Source organism: Doryrhamphus excisus, chromosome 4 (assembly GCF_030265055.1).
Source record: "Doryrhamphus excisus isolate RoL2022-K1 chromosome 4, RoL_Dexc_1.0, whole genome shotgun sequence".
Classification (NCBI taxonomy): Eukaryota; Metazoa; Chordata; class Actinopteri; order Syngnathiformes; family Syngnathidae; genus Doryrhamphus; species Doryrhamphus excisus.
This window is the reverse complement of record NC_080469.1, coordinates 11,053,811-11,070,723: the sequence shown is the minus strand read 5'-3', so window position 1 is coordinate 11,070,723 and position 16,913 is coordinate 11,053,811. Positions and strand designations below refer to the sequence as shown.

The 16,913-nt window shown below is 39.6% G+C and overlaps 1 protein-coding gene across 2 annotated transcripts in view; it reads right to left on the bottom strand.

Moving 5' to 3' along the window:
• Window positions 1–1,250: 1,250 nt before the first annotated feature.
• Window positions 1,251–16,913, bottom strand: part of LOC131128383 (DNA repair protein XRCC4-like) — a 21,351-nt gene continuing 5,688 nt past the window's right edge. For both annotated transcript variants that reach the window (XM_058071172.1, XM_058071171.1), the window contains 5 exons: window positions 16,346–16,548; window positions 7,894–8,060; window positions 7,300–7,452; window positions 6,270–6,358; window positions 1,251–3,748 (listed from right to left, as the gene is read on the bottom strand). In XM_058071172.1, the coding sequence (XP_057927155.1) occupies window positions 3,621–3,748; window positions 6,270–6,358; window positions 7,300–7,452; window positions 7,894–8,060; window positions 16,346–16,513 (705 nt within the window). In that variant the 5' untranslated portion in view covers window positions 16,514–16,548 and the 3' untranslated portion in view covers window positions 1,251–3,620. The remainder of the gene's footprint in view (window positions 3,749–6,269; window positions 6,359–7,299; window positions 7,453–7,893; window positions 8,061–16,345; window positions 16,549–16,913) is intronic.

Below are 16,913 nucleotides of genomic sequence, written 5' to 3'. Positions count from 1 at the left end.
AATATTTCCCCTATAGTGCAGGGTGGGAGGCTTTCAGACTGAAGAATGAAGTGTCAATGATTGGCTGCATGTAGCAGCTGTCGGTCATTGGGAAGGTGTTGATTGACTTGTCTTGCACTTCAGCTTGTTTTTGTGACAGCCTATAAATTAAATGGATTTCAGCTTGCAGGCTGAAGCGGGGGTCAACATTTACATGTCATGCTTCAAGTACGTCAATTCTGTTCACTTTATTGCTGTTATACAGTATAACAGAGCAGTTTAACAGAAACAGTGAATGGAAGACAAATATGTGACTACAGAAAAAGAACTATACTTTGATTGAGAAAGGGATCCTTTTATTTCCACTCCATTACTGTCGTCACATGTGCTCCTTTTCTACTGTATAGTAAGAATACTCGGCTTGACACGGCTCCACTCACAATTGGTGCTTTTCCATTGACCAAAGCACATTCTCTTTTTTTGCAGGCATTGGTCTGCTTTCAAACAAAATAGCCTCATGCCGAAAAGCAAATACAGGAGACCCTAATTCACCCTCTTTTGAGGTATAAAAATGCATCGCACCTAGGTGAGTAAAGCCAAATTGAGCTGAGGTGCTGTGGAAATGGAGCAAGAGACTACCATTTTGGAATGGAATGGAATGGCCTTTTTGTGCAGTGCAATCTGTGGGAAGTGTTGCATAGGTGCAAACATAACAAGTTATATTCCTGCAGACTGGTCCCAGTGACTCAACCAACTAATCCAACAACGACCCAGCCTCTTTTAAAGTTCTGATGGTGATTATTTGAAAAGGCCAGCATGCTGAATCACTGTGACCACCACCTTCTTAGAAACCGCTTCATGTGAAAGAATGGCATCAGAACAAATAGAGAGGAAGTGAGTGAAAAGTACCCGAGAAAATGGGTCCATAACGAGAAACAGACCAGTTAGACCACGTCAGAGAGTTCCCCTGTGTCTGTTTAAATATATTGCAGCTTTGTGCAAAACGGACCCATTTGCACCTCTTCAAATTCATGTCTTTAAATGTGCAGTTGTCATCTGGTCTTAAAATTTTGACCAGGAGTGTATTATGAAGGGAATTGCTAAACACCAACTTCTGCCAAAAAAAGTATTCTTTAGAGTAATTACACGGTTAAATGTCAAGTAGGGCTGGGCCAGAACTAGACCAAAACACATATTCCAATATATTCCGGCTGAATATCAATATACAATATTTAACAATATTTTTTTTCCGTAAAATAGATAGATGGATAGATAGATAGATAGACTTTCTTTATTGTCATTGCACAATAACACAGCAGTGAAATTGCCAACGAAATGTCGTTGTCTTCGGGCGAGAAGCGGGGTACACCCTGGACTGGTTGCCAGCCAATCACAGGGCACATATAGATAGACATTTTCGATGCACATCAACACTACTGACTGATATGTTCAGTGAACAGCAAGACAACAACTATGCCAATATGCCCAAAGGCTGAGTGTTTTGTTTCATGTACATGATTCAGTTTTCGATATTGGACACAAGTAGTCTGGCTTGGTATGAAAAAGTTGCTAGGGTAAGGCTAAACTGTTTCAGACATTACAGTGAGCGCACACTGGAGCCAGAACCAGACAAAGCTCACTCTGTCTGCCTGCACCTCAGCGACTGGAAAGCAGGAAGACGGCTGTCATTTTCTGAAATGATGGGAATTCGACAGGTGCAAGGTAGAAATAAATGATGATGATGATATATAATTTAAAAAAGCACTTTCATTTGTTTAGCCTATTAACATGCTGAGGATGTGATATAGTCGTCGCTGGCCACATCGTGGGTTCACTCTATTAAGTTTTCTCAAAAATACATGATTAATTAAAACATTTTTTTTGCCCAAGTTAAGCATTTTCAAGCATAAAAATGGTGAAATTAACTAAATTGATCCCCCGAAACAACAGGCTTTTATTGCAGGTTTGAATTGTCGCACTGTGGTCGTAAACCAGCTAAAACTCAACTGCAAACCTCCGATGTCACTTATTGTCCACCACAAAGAACGGAACACATTCAACTGTGCATTTGATAACTGGATGTATATTATCTGCATTTTTTTTATTTTGTTTGTTTTATGTAAGGATTTATGGAATTTTATGTGATGATTTTAGAATGATTTTATGATGATACCTTTATTTTCTTTAAAGAACTTTGAATTACATTGTGTATGAATTGTGCTCATAAACCCTTACGGCGACATCGTAAAATGTTAGTAATATTATACTGTCATCTATAAACTATATTCTGGCACTGATCTAGACATGTGGACGAAAAAGACATTATGATATTGGCTTTATAAAGACATTCCTATGGGGATTGTCCAGCGGGATTATCACGGCGGCCACGTGGTGCCTCGCAGCAGGCTTGTATGTTCAGTCGGAATCATAAAGGACAGCTGGGAGGTCCAGGAGTCAAAGGTTGAATGGTCTGACTTGCAAGGATTGTCAGCAGGTTTCCTTAGGTTCATTACTGTCAGCGAGGAGACTGACTGTGATGACCTCAGGACCTGAAGCTGGTAGCCGAGATAAGGGGAGTGGTGAGGAGGTGAGGAAAGCGAGAGACTAAAGAACCCTATTAATTTCAGCCGAACACCCTTTAACTTCTTTGGGTCAAGGAACAATGGAACAACATTCTGAAGACTTGTGTTGGATGTGGTATATATTTTGCATAAATAGTGAGGAGGGAAGGGGTAAAATGAGCTTGTCATGATGAATACACTGCAACAAAGCAACACTGGTTGCTTAGTGATGACGCCATGTATTCTGGGTGTATCCTGTACAAGATGTTACTCTCTTGTCGATCTCACTCAAAGCCAAGTCCGCTGAGCTCAGTGCAACGTCGAGTTGTTGAGAAATTACTTCCATGCTCCTTTTGTAGAGTCTTGACTGTGTTCTCCAAGTCATTAGCGGCAACGCCATCCAGTCCCAAGAGACCTCAGGGGAAGCTTTTAGTTCCTCTTTTTCTCAGTGCGAGCACAGGCCTTAACAGCAGCGCTGATGTCTCCATGACGGCTGAGCCACAATTAAAACAATCCAGATGTGAAATTGTTTCTTAGAATCTCAGAAACAATCTTGGATCAAATGTGAGGACCCCCTCAAGGCCTGGTGGTGGGGAGCGGGGTTGACCAGCCAAAAGAACCTTGCGACATTGCTCCACAGGCAGCTAGTTCATCCCAACTGCTTTTGATTTAGAGTTTTATGTTCATGCTGAGTCATGGATGTCGTTTCACTGAAGAAGAGGAAACAAAGAACTGAAATATGTTTCACATTTATTCGATATTTCTTTGGATGTGTAATTAAACATAGACTGTAATACAGTACAAACTATAAAAGCATGACTCCCTAAGACCAATTCAGGGATGAATATTAAAAATGTTGAACATGGATCTCACATTTGATTTTTCTTGTTGCTGATTTTGTTCTTTGCAAATAACATTTAAAACATAGCACATACACTGCTTAAACTACTGTAATAATTTGCAGCATTTCTTTGCATAGTAAACACCTGTAATGTCACCTGTGTTGTTTTTAATGTAATGTTTAAGTGAAGCAAGGCATCGATCATTGTCTCTCATTGATTGTCTGATAAACCTGTGATTTCATTCCATATCAGACGTTCCTGGAATCTGACAGTCAAGTGTTTCCATTGGTTTCCTTCTTGTTTGCACATTGTCATCAAGAGGCATGGCGTGGTCCATTGAGAATCCCTGGCTCACCTCACTATGTCCTGAATGAAAAAACATCAATACTTGCAGAATATTACACAGGTACATCAAGTAGGTGTACATTTACACTTCTTATCATTCCTATTAGACTGCTGATGTGGAAACTCAAATGTCACAAATGTCTTGTCTACCGTTAAATTGGTGGGATTATGGGATTATTATGGGATTATTGACTCCTACATTGCAAAATCCCAATGATCATTTAAACAATTTCTAACAGCAATGGCACATTTGTCGCAGTTATGGATATTTGTGCATGAGGAGGACAATGACTCACCACGTTCAACTCCAGTTCTGAAGTGGGAAGACCTTTAATCGCAAATACAGATCTGGCATTCCACAAAAGTTGGGTCAAAGTAGGATTTCTATACAGGCAGAGCCACAAACACACCTGTTTGCCCTTTAACACTGCTACTAGCGTATTCAAATTCAAAGATGAACAGATTGAGCCACTGTGATGGATGAATGGAAATTAACATGGTGTTTTTTTACCACTTGACATTACATTGCAACTGACTACCTAATCACTGTTGGTGATTTGCTTCCTATGTTGTTACTATCAGACAATAAACCTGGAGGGTGTGTTTATTCCTTTGTTCCCAATTCGGCTCTTTAATTAGCGCTTCTTTATCAGACCTCTATTATATGAAAGCACAGCCTATGGGCAAACAAGGGCCAGGCATGTCAAAGGTGTAAATGTACTGCCTATTATGCAAGTTAAGGTGGGGTACATTTTTAATTGCAAACTCAGGGTGCATTTACAGGACAACAACCTAGTAAATAGAGTGATGTTTTTGGTGGGTTTTTAGAGTTCTTGAAGTTTCACAGATGAAAACACTGACTGTCTGTGTTGAGTTTGCACAGTGCATAACCTCAAGTTAACTCATACTAGCGCACTGTCTGAAAACGTGTTAATGATGCCTTAACGGAGGTTTCCTTTAATGGCGGCATTTTTTGACGCTCGATTAATGTGAAAAAATAAAAAATAAAGAAAAACAGTATTACAAAAATGTGCTTGCTGACTGTATTGTTTTAAATAATGGCCCATAGTTCCGAAATTGATATCCCTTTACATAAATTTTGATGTAATTATCATTGAAGTTGCACATCGAATAGTTTACCACAAAGCGATTTCCCCTACTTATTATAGATAAAAATATATTTCTATCTGCGATTAAATATGAATAATTCTGAGTTAACCATGGCCAAAAATGTGATTAATAACTAAAATCAAATATTTGTATTAATTGACAGCCCTAATATATATGTGTGTAAATACCGTATATAGTATTAAGTCTGTAAGTCTGTAGTTGAATATAGTGACTGATAAACAAATTGGTTTTGTGTGATTTAATAGCACCCTCTGTCATCTTGCATCAATAGTATTCAACAGACATTACGAATGAGGACAAATCCTTCATAGTACATCACTTCATGGGGCTTTTGAAAACATTAATATGCTATTTGTTAAAGATGTCAGGTCAAATATTTCAATGACACAGAGAATGTTTGTATTGTTCTTTGCTAAAGATAGTTAATTAGTTTCTAGGGTTACCAGAGTATAGTAAACAAGAAGAACAATGCATACAAGCGTCATTAGCATAATGTAGCTGCAATGAATACATGATTCATTTCTACCACAGTGCTTTGTTCCAAGAGAAAAACACCCAGAAAATGTCACACAGCTGTATACTACGTGAGGCACACCCATGCACACAATCTTGAAAACACATGTATAATGGTGGAGAATAGCAGGAATAATTAATTGATGCAAGAGCAGTAAGTGATTTTCAGTGACACGCTTTGAGTGAACAGTAAATTTATAGACAGTGAAGGGGAGGGTGTGTGGCCACGGGGCATGGGGTAGTTTGAGAGAAATTAGAGGGTGATCAATCAGTGTGGTGTGGGGATGTATGAATCAGCAGCTGTGACATCACGCCTGCTGTGTGACGCAGGAAGTCAGAGACCACCTAGCAGCTGCCTGCGTTGAAGCAATCACGGGCCAACTTCACAGCATGACTCACTTACAGTTGTTCCCACAATGTATCTACCTGGGGGTATCACTCTGCTTGAGTGTGTGTTACATTCAGAACCCCTGTTTATGTAATAAGTTACATTCAACTGTCAATATCTATCCATCCAACTTATCCTCACTAGGGTCATGTGTATGCTGGAGCCTATGCCAGCTGTCTTTGGGCGAGACGCGTGGTAAACTCTGGACTGGTTGCCAGCCAATCACAGAGCACATACAGACAAACAATCATCCACTCTCACATTCATCCCTATGGACAATTTGGTGTCAATTAACCTAACATGCAGGTTTTGGAATGTGGGAGAAAACTGCAGTGCCCGAAGAAAACCCACGCACACACGGGTTAAACATGCAAAACTTGCAATTTGAGATTCAAGTCCAGGTCTTCCCGATCTCCTGACTTGTGTGGTCAACATGCTAACCACTCGGATACTGTGCAGAGTGAACCTACATGTATTTTTCACTTTACATACGGTACTCAAAATACAAACCTGAGGTGAGGATGGTTGGTTCCAGTGAAGGATAGCTTCTCTCTCTTCTGTGACAGCTATCATCCTCACTTTGAGCCGTCTCATTTTTCCTTAAGAAAAGTGACAAAGGAAGAACTATCTGCATCATATATGACTTATACTGTAATAAGCTTTAATGTACAGACCCCACCACATTTTGTTGGCCAAGTCTCAGGGAAATCTCTCTTTATTTTTTATCACAAACCATAAGGAAAGGTGGCAAAGCTATGAGTAAAGTCTTCCATCTCTGCATGGCAAAGCAATACGGGAAGACATAAAGCAAACTCTTAAAACGCTACATAAACCAATCATAGCATTCCGTTGAGGTGGGGCATACTCTGATCTGACGTCAGTGTGGCACTGGGAAAAAAGGCCTCTTAAGTTTCATGCATTACGCCATACACTGGTATTTACAATTTCCTATTATTCTTACTTAAACTATTTTAATATAAAGACCATTCATTCACAATTTTCAACATTCTAGGGTCACGGGTCGTATTCTATGGAACTGCAGCCTATGGCTTTGGGAATTTGGCCAGCAGTCCAAGGTGTATTCCTCTTGCACAGCCAATCATAGGGCAAAAATAATAACTGCACTTTTTTAATGTATGACTACTTTGATTTTGCAGCTACCCAATTAAATGGAAGGATCCATGAAAATATGATCAGATACATAACATTACCTAATCAATTTAGATCTGTCAATGTAGAGTAGTACAGGAATGCAATGTATAATATATCTTGCTTTTTTAAAGAAAACATATACGTGAAATATATTTTGGTGTCAGTCATGCACAATAAGTCACTATAGACAGTATCAGACTCATGTCAACTTATTGGATACTCCTTATGTGAACTTTTATAACTCATTTTTGCTCTTCTGCAAAAACCATGCTCACTGTAAATCAGTGGAGTTTTTGATCCTAAGACCATCTGATATAGAATCTTGTTTTATGACCAAAAAATATGCAGAATATGTCTGAAATCTGTGGACGCTATGTAGTGTGCAGACCTTTGTTTCCTGTGAAAGCCGGCTATCGGTTGGAGCTGCTGGAGAGAATCCTGTAGGCTTTTGATCTTGGCCTTCTTTGCATTTAGCACCATGACAAAATGAGAGTAAAGCTCATTTTCCATTGTCTCCTTATCCTGAACCTTCTGCTCAAGCCTATGGACAAAGACACCCAGAAACAGAAGTGTCCACACAAACATCTATATGCATTACATTTTGGAAAATACTTGTCTGCCCCCATGAGGGTCATTTGCTCAGAAGACCCATAATGGTGGCCTAACTGCATTCACATGACAATCCTCCCTAAATTTACCTAGACAAACAAGTGCACAGAAAGTCATGTGCCAGTTCCCAGAAATCACAAGTCAAGGTTGCAGCACTGGGTGTAACCTCATAGGGGCGACCGTTGATGATGTCATACCGGATGACTGCTGTGCATAAAAACAGCTGGCAGTGAATGCTAAAGCAATGAGTTTGTCAGCAAACAACTTTTAACTGTTAACGAATATTATTAATATTTTCTGTCATGTGTTGGCTACTTTACATTTGAAGGCAAAAAACAACATAAAAAAAACAAGAGTCCCTCCTTACACTTACTCTCGGAGTATGTGCTCATGCTCCTCTTTCAGTTTACGGTTCTCCTCCAGCAACAGCAAGTTTTGTTGTTTCAGGCTGATGTTGCATTTGATCGACTGACCAATCATCTCTCGATTCAACTGTAAGGGGTGTGGAGTAGGCTTAAGCCTCAAAGAACCCAAGTGCACCTGAAAAAGGGAACAGGTAAAAGTTAGGTACAAAGCCTCGTAGACAAGACAAGCCTTCAGCTCGGAGGCTTACATTTTCTCCTCGTTTGAAATGTAGAGGAAACAGAAAACGTCTGTCATCACATTAAAAAAAAATAGCTAAGCTTTCAAAATCTTCAAATTTGAGTTTCAGCAAACATTTGCACTTGTGTGCCATCTCAAGATCATCTGCAGGGCGAAGGTGCAACAAACCATGACCTCACATTTTCTCTGAAGTGTGAGACTGTATGTGATGATGAGGTGTTTTCGTCTGTCTGGGAGAAATACAGGAGGGATTCATTGCTCACCTGCAGAACTTGGGAGAGTCAACAAACGGTTTTCCTCTTCGCTTTTAGCACATTTTGATTCAAAAGCTCATGATGGTTGTTATGAGAAATTGCATATTTGCCTCTTATGAAGCCATGCTTTCATGAGCATAAATATTTTTTTAATCATATATTTTCTAAGCCGTTTGGAAATGTTGTTCAGGTGCAAACTGTATCTGCTAGGAAATAGAACTCCATGGTAAATAAATTCCAAACCATTTGTTGCGTGTAGATATAAAGTTGGCTTTTTTTGTATGCTATTGCCTATACAACATCACTGTATTTGCTGTGTTTGCTAAAGGTAATTCTTAACAAAGGTGCATTAAAAATAAAATGACAAAAACAGTAAAAAGCAGACAACATTGGTTGTAAATGTTAAGTTGAAAGTTGCCCTGAATCATTAATCATTTCAGCTTTGACGCTATCAATATAATAAAGGGTGATTTCCAACTGTCCAAAAATGATGACAAATCCTTTATAAACACCATATCGTAATGGGCTAGAGAGGAAACAAAATGAAACGGCACCCAGAACACTGTAGGATGAAAGGTCGAAACGAGGGATGCTCCGATCAATCAGTCACCGATTTCCGTTAAAAATCACCCGAGCGGAATATGCCAATAAATGCCTTTCAGCGCCGATCACAAAAGCCGATCACCAGTGGCTAGTACTGTTGCAGCCTGCATAGAGTAGTGTAGTGTCTTACCCTCTTACCCTCCGCCCACTCTCCTTCACAGAACTAAACACAAAACAAAAACAATCATGTCTGCTGTGCCAACACAAACCACGAAAACTATCTTGTGGGACGTTAAAGAGTTTTAATTTAATACAGCATTTAAAGAACAAAGACTTGATGGAGTATGGTGAGTTTTCGAGACCTTGCTGGACCTTGGAATTGTGCTGACTTTTCCCCTTTATATGGCACTCCTGTTCATTAACACTCATCATAAATAAACAGAAAAACGTATAATTAGTCCATGTGGTCGTTATCGGTCATTTTCAGTCCTGGGTGATCGGGATCAAAATCGCCAGCATAAAACCCTGATCAGAGCATCACTAGCCAAAAAGATAATACTTTGCCGTTCTGCCCTGAAAACTTTTCAGTGTGGACAGCCCTTTAGAGTAAATATAGTTTTGAAAAATATTATCAGTTATATTTTGACATAACTTAAATCACAATCTAATGCAAGATGTGATGTGTAAACATGAGGAGAAATACCGGACTCAGTCAATTCAAAACCTTGAATGATCAGCTCAGGTGCAAGAGTGGTTGTCCTGACACGGGTTTGAGCCTGAGTGAGCCTCTGTTTGCTTCTGATGCTCTACCATAAGTAGGTAACTAATTGCATAATTTAGCCTGGGTAGATGTTGAGGCAGACTTCTGTACCCCTGCGACTGCACTCTTTGCCCATTCAAACACACGCCACCATAATGATCGAGATGCTCTGGGAAACCAGAAGGTGATGAGGTGCTAAATCTTAACTGCGCTGTGTCAAGGTTTCAAACTCACTGTAATAAAGCTGCCGTCTTCAAAAGCTCTCATAAAACACTTGTCATTTTTGTTCAAGGCCAATGTTGCCCTGGCAGGCCACACAGCTGTTTTCCTTTCCACCTGTGAACATGTTATCATGAGTGGGCATTTGCTTTCCATCGCTTCTGCACATTTAAAACTGTCTGCCTCAATCTGTCCTCTTTGCCTTCAATAGTTTCTTTCCAACGGGGTCTTTTGGAGGCTCCTGCACCCTCTTCATTTGTCTCAATCATCATCAAGTTTCTGAAGCATTGATGTCACTAAAAATAGGAGAAATTACAAGTGCAGCATTGCGATGGCCTTGAAACAAAAGTGTGCTCACATTTAAATTAGTGGCATTAGTGACTGTTTAAAAGGTTTGTCTTCTGTCTAAATTTACAGTAAATTTACTTAATTCTGTACAAACAGTTCTTATTCCGAGTTCCACTGCAGTGACTGGCCAGCCTGAACACAACAAAGGGACCAGGGATTTGATTAAAACAAAAAAAAAGTATAGTTGGTGGAAATAACACAAGAGGAGACCACCCAAGATCTAAGAAGAAGGATGCTCTGAAGAACTCATAAAAGTCAGAGTAACTAAGGATGTCAAATTGATCCAATGCAGCCTCTGTGAAGGGAGACAGAGGAAATGTGACATTGCGCTGTGATTCAGAGTCTGTGCAAGATGTTCCACTCATAACATAAAACTAGCCATGCTCCAATCAATGGGCCACTGATCACAGAGCTCCATGGAAAATCGTGATTTGCATATGCCGATAACAACACTCGCCCGTATGTGCATGATGCTCAGAAATCTAAGCAAATAACTCGAAAAATAATTTAATTCACCAGCCTTTTTCAGTGATGAAAGACACAGGGTTGCCAAGTACTCTCTCACTTCCATCTCACATCCAATGTCTCCTTAAAAAAAGGTGTCTCATCAGTTTCACAAGTGATATATGGTCTCTTGAAAAAATAAGTAAATATGTTGTTGTCTAAGTTGGTTCCTTTTTCCATATCATATAGCCAGTAGCACGGATGCAGCCTAATTGTATTAATTACTAATTGTATTGATAATTATGTATTTTTTGGGTCCCCTGACAGTCAAGGGACTTTTCCCCTTTTTGACCGCAACATTGGCAAAAAGCATAAATACATTGAAAATGTATAATTGATCCATGTGACCCGATTTCAATCCTGGATTAAAGCAACATAAAACCCTGATCATTGAACCCCGACATACAACGATAAGTCTGTTGTTGGTGTAGGCCCAGGAAGTGCATGAACTCTTTATCTTGACTGAACGAAAAGGCGCACAGTAAATACCATGCTATTGTAAGACAACTACGTACATATATATTTAAAGTAATTACATATATATATAGATAATTTATGAGTTCTACTTCCAAATGCTTTCATCTCTTTGCTCTAATGTTCCATAATCCTTTCCTCAACCTGCTGCTGCATGTCATTTACTGTACAAAGGTAAAGTGATTGTGTAATAAATCAGTAGGTTAATACTAGATAATGTAAGGGAGTGTGACACAGCAAACCTGAAATGCTGTATTAAAGCCGTCCTGATGTAGTCCATTATTTCTGTTACTTAAAAATTAGGTAGATGAGAAGTATAATATCTACTTTTTAGATAGTGAATCCACAGCTCAATACAAAGGGTCTAAAATGAGCATAATAGGTCCCCTTTAACAATATTCTAAAGATAGACACTCATGCCTCATCAGGACCTCGACATACTTGTATGTATCGCAGTTTGACTTGCCCTGTTGAGGAAATGTGCTATGGAATTTGAATGTTTTCCCACCGCCCGCAGCCATGACTGCAGTTAAAACTGTTGAATTGGCAGACAGAAAAGTTGAGTGCAAACAGTGTGACAAGAAATGGACAATGCGTCCCCACTACATAGGGTACACAAGTTATAATAATGACCAAAACACCACACAGTCACACAGCATAGCTCTTGCAGACTCAACATTTTTGTCTGTATGTGTATGTGTATTGATTGTTGTTGGCTTTATAAATTAGGCTGATTTTCATCTTTGCCATGCCAATATTTTTGGCCATGACTGCAATGCAAATGTTTATACTTTGTGTTGTGTCGTGAATGCCACACTAAAAGTTTATCCAACCAATTTTACCTAAAAGGAAGAATGCACTCAACAAGTTAACAACTACAAATACAAATGGAATAGGCAAATGGAATTTGTTTTTTTTATTTATTTAGTTCTTTGTGGAGAGAACAGAGGAGTTTTGAATCCTCTATTTATTTTCGTCAGCATCTGCTTCTCCCCTGAGACACAGAGATAAAGTTAAAGGTCAGCCTGCCTTTGCCAAGGTGTGGGAGGTCCCGCTGCTGTTTAATTTCCACAACCCACTGCCACTTCTTTGTGTTTGATACTCAAATAAAATGATCCAAAAGTAGTCTGTAATCAACATTACCTTCACACACACACTGGACACCTGCACAATATGTTTATGATTATTATGTTTATTAAAACTGCACTGTGTCCTACTGAACGGTGTCTTGAGTTATAACCTTCCAGTGCTGCAAAATATTAGAAACCTAGTATCTCAGTGTAATGCAGTGTCGTTCTACACTACAGTCAGTCGCATTTAAATACAACTTAAATTTCACAGCATATCTTAAAAGTGAATCATCACATCACAATATGATCTGATGTGCATGTGTGAGGTCCAATGTTTGTTTGTGTATGTGTGTCTTCAGACAGCTAAGGCAGACTCTGAGGTCAAACACATGGAGATAGGGCAGAAGTAGGTGTAAAAGACGAGCCCTAATGAACACAGTCCCAGGGAAAGTGATACCATAACAACACTGAGAGCAAAGAAGACACAAAGCTTTGCTTATAACACCATCAAATACACTGCTTGCAACCGAACACCTCCAACACAAAGGTCAGAGTACATAAACATCCTTTTCACCGCCCAGTAAACATTGTTTAGCAGCATATTATATAGATCTGTTGATCAAGTTCCCATTTCAGAAGACATATATAGATCTAACATTGTTTAAAAGGCTTGCATCGATACTAGGAAATAAAGCGTTGCATTTAAGCACGTAAGGCTGGATATGGATGTGTTTTTTTGGGTACTTTTAATGATAAAAACATTAAACGTGACAGTGTGTGGAAATACTTTGACTTTTGTAAAGAGGGACAAGTTCGAATGAAGTTGCTACGTGAAGATCAAGTAAAATACCACGGCTCCAATCGGGGGTGCTTGGCAACCAATCGGAATTGGCCGATATCAGTGAAAAAGCATGGTATTGATATCAGCCAATAATTGCTTTAAAAGGCAGATCCCCTTTGCTGAGACTGTCCAGGATCCAGGGATTTATTTCCTAATCACATTAGTTTAATTTTTGGCTAAAAAGTCACTGAATCCACTTAAAGTTACTGAACTGTTTTGAATAGTATCATTCTAAATGAACCAATATCATCCTTAAATCGTATCGGCAACCACGAATCATGCTACAAATCAAGTTTTTGATATCGATTGCATGCAGTTGTACATAATATCCTGGTCAGAGAGACTATTCTTGATATGTCCTTGCATTAACTAATGTCTCAAAGGAACAGCATAAAAATAACTGAAAGTGTGCTAGCTTGCTGAGCACAGGAAGTGCGGGCATTATGCAGAGATGAGAGCCATCAGCCAGCATGCAGAGGCGTGAGGCCAGATAAAGACCAGGAAGTCGCCAGTCCATCCCGATAACACATATGTTCCCACCGTCAAAGGGGAGGCTAAAAACAGAGAGGAAACAATGTAGGAGACTGACTTAAATAAAATAAAGTGCAGTCAATTTAAAAAGTTATACTATGTTATGGAGGTCCCAAAAATCTTTGTAAAGATGAGCAACATGGTAAATTGTTATGATTAAGTTTAAATACAGGCTGCACTGCAGAAGCCGTGGTTAGCGCGAGGGCCACACAGCTAGGAGACCCGGATTTGATTCCCCCTTCAGGCATCTCTGTGTGGCGTTTGCATGTTCTCCATGCATGGGTTTTCTCCGGGTTTCCTGTTTCACATTCCAAAAACATGCTAAGTTAATTGGTGACTCCAAATTGCCCATAGGTATGAATGTGAGTGGGAATGGTTGTTTATCTATATGTGCCCTGTGATTGGCTGGCGACCAGTCCAGGGTGTACCCCGCCTCTCATCCGAAGACAGCTGGGATAGGCTCCAGCACACTGCGATAAGCAGTAGAAAATGAATGAATGAAAGTTAAAATACAAGGGACAATTTTTCTTGTAATATAAATTTGTAGAGATTTCTATGAACCACTTGTTACACTTTAACAAAATATATAAATGACATAATATTGATGCTGCATTAGATAGGTATGTATCTAAATAATTTAATGGGGCACATCGGAACATCACAAACTACACTAACATCCAGCAAAGCCAAAGCGTCAAGTCACACAAAAGAGGATCTGCTAAATCACTTTTACTAGAAATAGTCTGGATGGGTGAAAGTCTGTGTTGAAGTATTTATTCTTCTCCCAATGACAGATCGCTACTTAAATAGGCAATAAGGAGGAGATAATGTCTAACTCAGCAATGTAAAACACCTGTTTAGTGGCAATTTAACCACAAACACCCACATTACATTCATCATTACAGCTTCTAGGGTCATATTCATAAAATATTGATGTAAGGTCAAGTTCACCACCTGTTTTGTCCCAACCTACCTTTCTTCTATTCCTAAAGGAAACGTGTTTAGGTTTTGGCCATTCCTGTACCCTCAAATTATCTGGCTGGAAAAACATGTTCCACTTTTTAACTTCTGACAAGTTTGTGGGGGTGCAGTGAAAGAGAGATGACATGAAGAGTAGAAGTTTGCACTTGATGCAAAAATGCTAATTGTTGAAAATGCAACATGGTCGAAGTTAAGTCACACTTTTCATGATTTTAAAAAGCAAAGTCATCTGAATGTGAACAATCTCACTTTGCATCTGTGTAAAGTTATTATATTGGATTTTATTATTGCCTTGTGAAGGTGTGCCTCATAATACAAAAAAACACAATATAAAGCTTCACTATTGTTGGGATAAAGTCACTTGCCACATAAATAAAAGGCAATTCCTCAGAACAGAAAGGCTGGCTCTTTGCCTGTACGTGCCTGGTCACAGACGCAAATGTGTACAAGCACACTTTCATACATGGCCCACACACTCACAGAGAAAGCCAGGGGGAGGCTCTAATCAACTGGTGGATGACATTGGGGGATTAGGACTCTCCTGTCCATAAATCAGGGTTTTATGGTCCTAACCCCCTGGCTTTCTCCTTCTTGTCTCCTCTGTCGACACATACACACTAGGACTCCGCGTGCCCTGTACCCTGGAGGCAACAGCACCCTCCTACAGTTGAATGAATAACAACAAGATCCACTGAGAGCTCTGTGACCTGTACTCAATCAAAACAGTCACTCACCGTAAACTGTGGAAGAACTATGTGAAATCTCACTCCTCTCATGTGGTACCACCACAGCCAATCTATGTTCAACCGAAGGACCTTTTGGAAGCGATCTCTGCCTGGCTATTTAACCAAAATTCAGTTAGTAAACCTTTTTTTGCCAAAACATTTACAGGCTGCATCCATTAGAGCCCAATCTCCTGGCAACAAATGGAAAGATTCCGATCTTGTGGCTTTGTCCACAACCACCTGGAGGCAAGTGGGCTTTTCTATTTCAGCAATAATGTGGAGACTATAAACCTTATCCTCTTAACAGCCCCCTGTAAAATGACTTCCTTTTTACTTGGAAGTATGTCACATGTATTTCTCCCTGAGGTACGATGCTGGTTGGGGTAGCAGCATAACGATGTTGAGGATTTAACAGAAAAGTAACGGTGCAGCGTTGTTTTTTTGTAAATACGTTTTTGTTTATGTTGGTTTTGTATCCCATTTGTGCCATGTGCATAGTAATGTCAATCATGGACCCACTTGCAATACAATATTAGTGACCTATTTTGCAGACTGCTACATTCAAAAGTTTGATGGGAAACTCACCACATGCGATTTGTGCCACCTTCAGGCAATCGAGGAAAGAATTGCAATCATGAGCTTAATTCACCCTGGATTTCAATGAAATACATTATAATTAGGGCTGTCAAAAATAACGGCAGTAACTCATTTATTTAATGAATTCCATGCTTTGGAATACATGGAATTCTCCACTGTGCTTCAAAGCAGAGTGGAGCATTTAGCACATTTTTAGCACATTTGGCACATTTTAGACGTAGTAATCGTGACGTAATCGTGATTAATCCTGATTAATTAATTTTAAACTGCGATTAATCAGATTTTTTAAATGTAATCATTGGACAGCCCTAATTTTAATACATGATTGTTGAGTCTGTGTTTTTATGATGTCACTACCATTAGATGTTTGCTTACCGAAACACCATCACAAACTTTGTGATATGAGAGTCGACTGCGATCCGGAGTGAGCTGGAAAAAACACACGTCTGTGTCATCTGCTCTCCTCCCTACTCCGCTTCCCTGTCGACTTCCAGTCAGTGCTTGAAGAAGATCCTCAACATATCTCTCTCGCTGGACCTTCATGTCATTAGCCTCTCTCGTCACGTCGTCTTCTGAAACTGGAAAAAAATACATTTCTGCATTTTTGACTAGACTATCTAAGTCATACACAAGAGAGAAACTGGACAGTGAGGAAAGGGCTATGAGTAGGCTGCAGACCGAAATTGTAAACATGAATTATGTAGAATGTATGTGAAAGACGATTCAAAGAGAAGCATGCAGGGAAGGTTGACGGGAATGTCATCAGCTGTTGCACAGCTGCTCACACCAGGGCCAAGGGTCGTAATTAACACATCAAACGCAGACACAAGGATTGCGAGGAACCCACACATTGCTGTCACAGCACCATCCCTGCCCCATCGCATCCTGTCAACGCTGCAGATGGACAGCAATAGAAATCTAACGAGCACCTATTTTCCAGGTG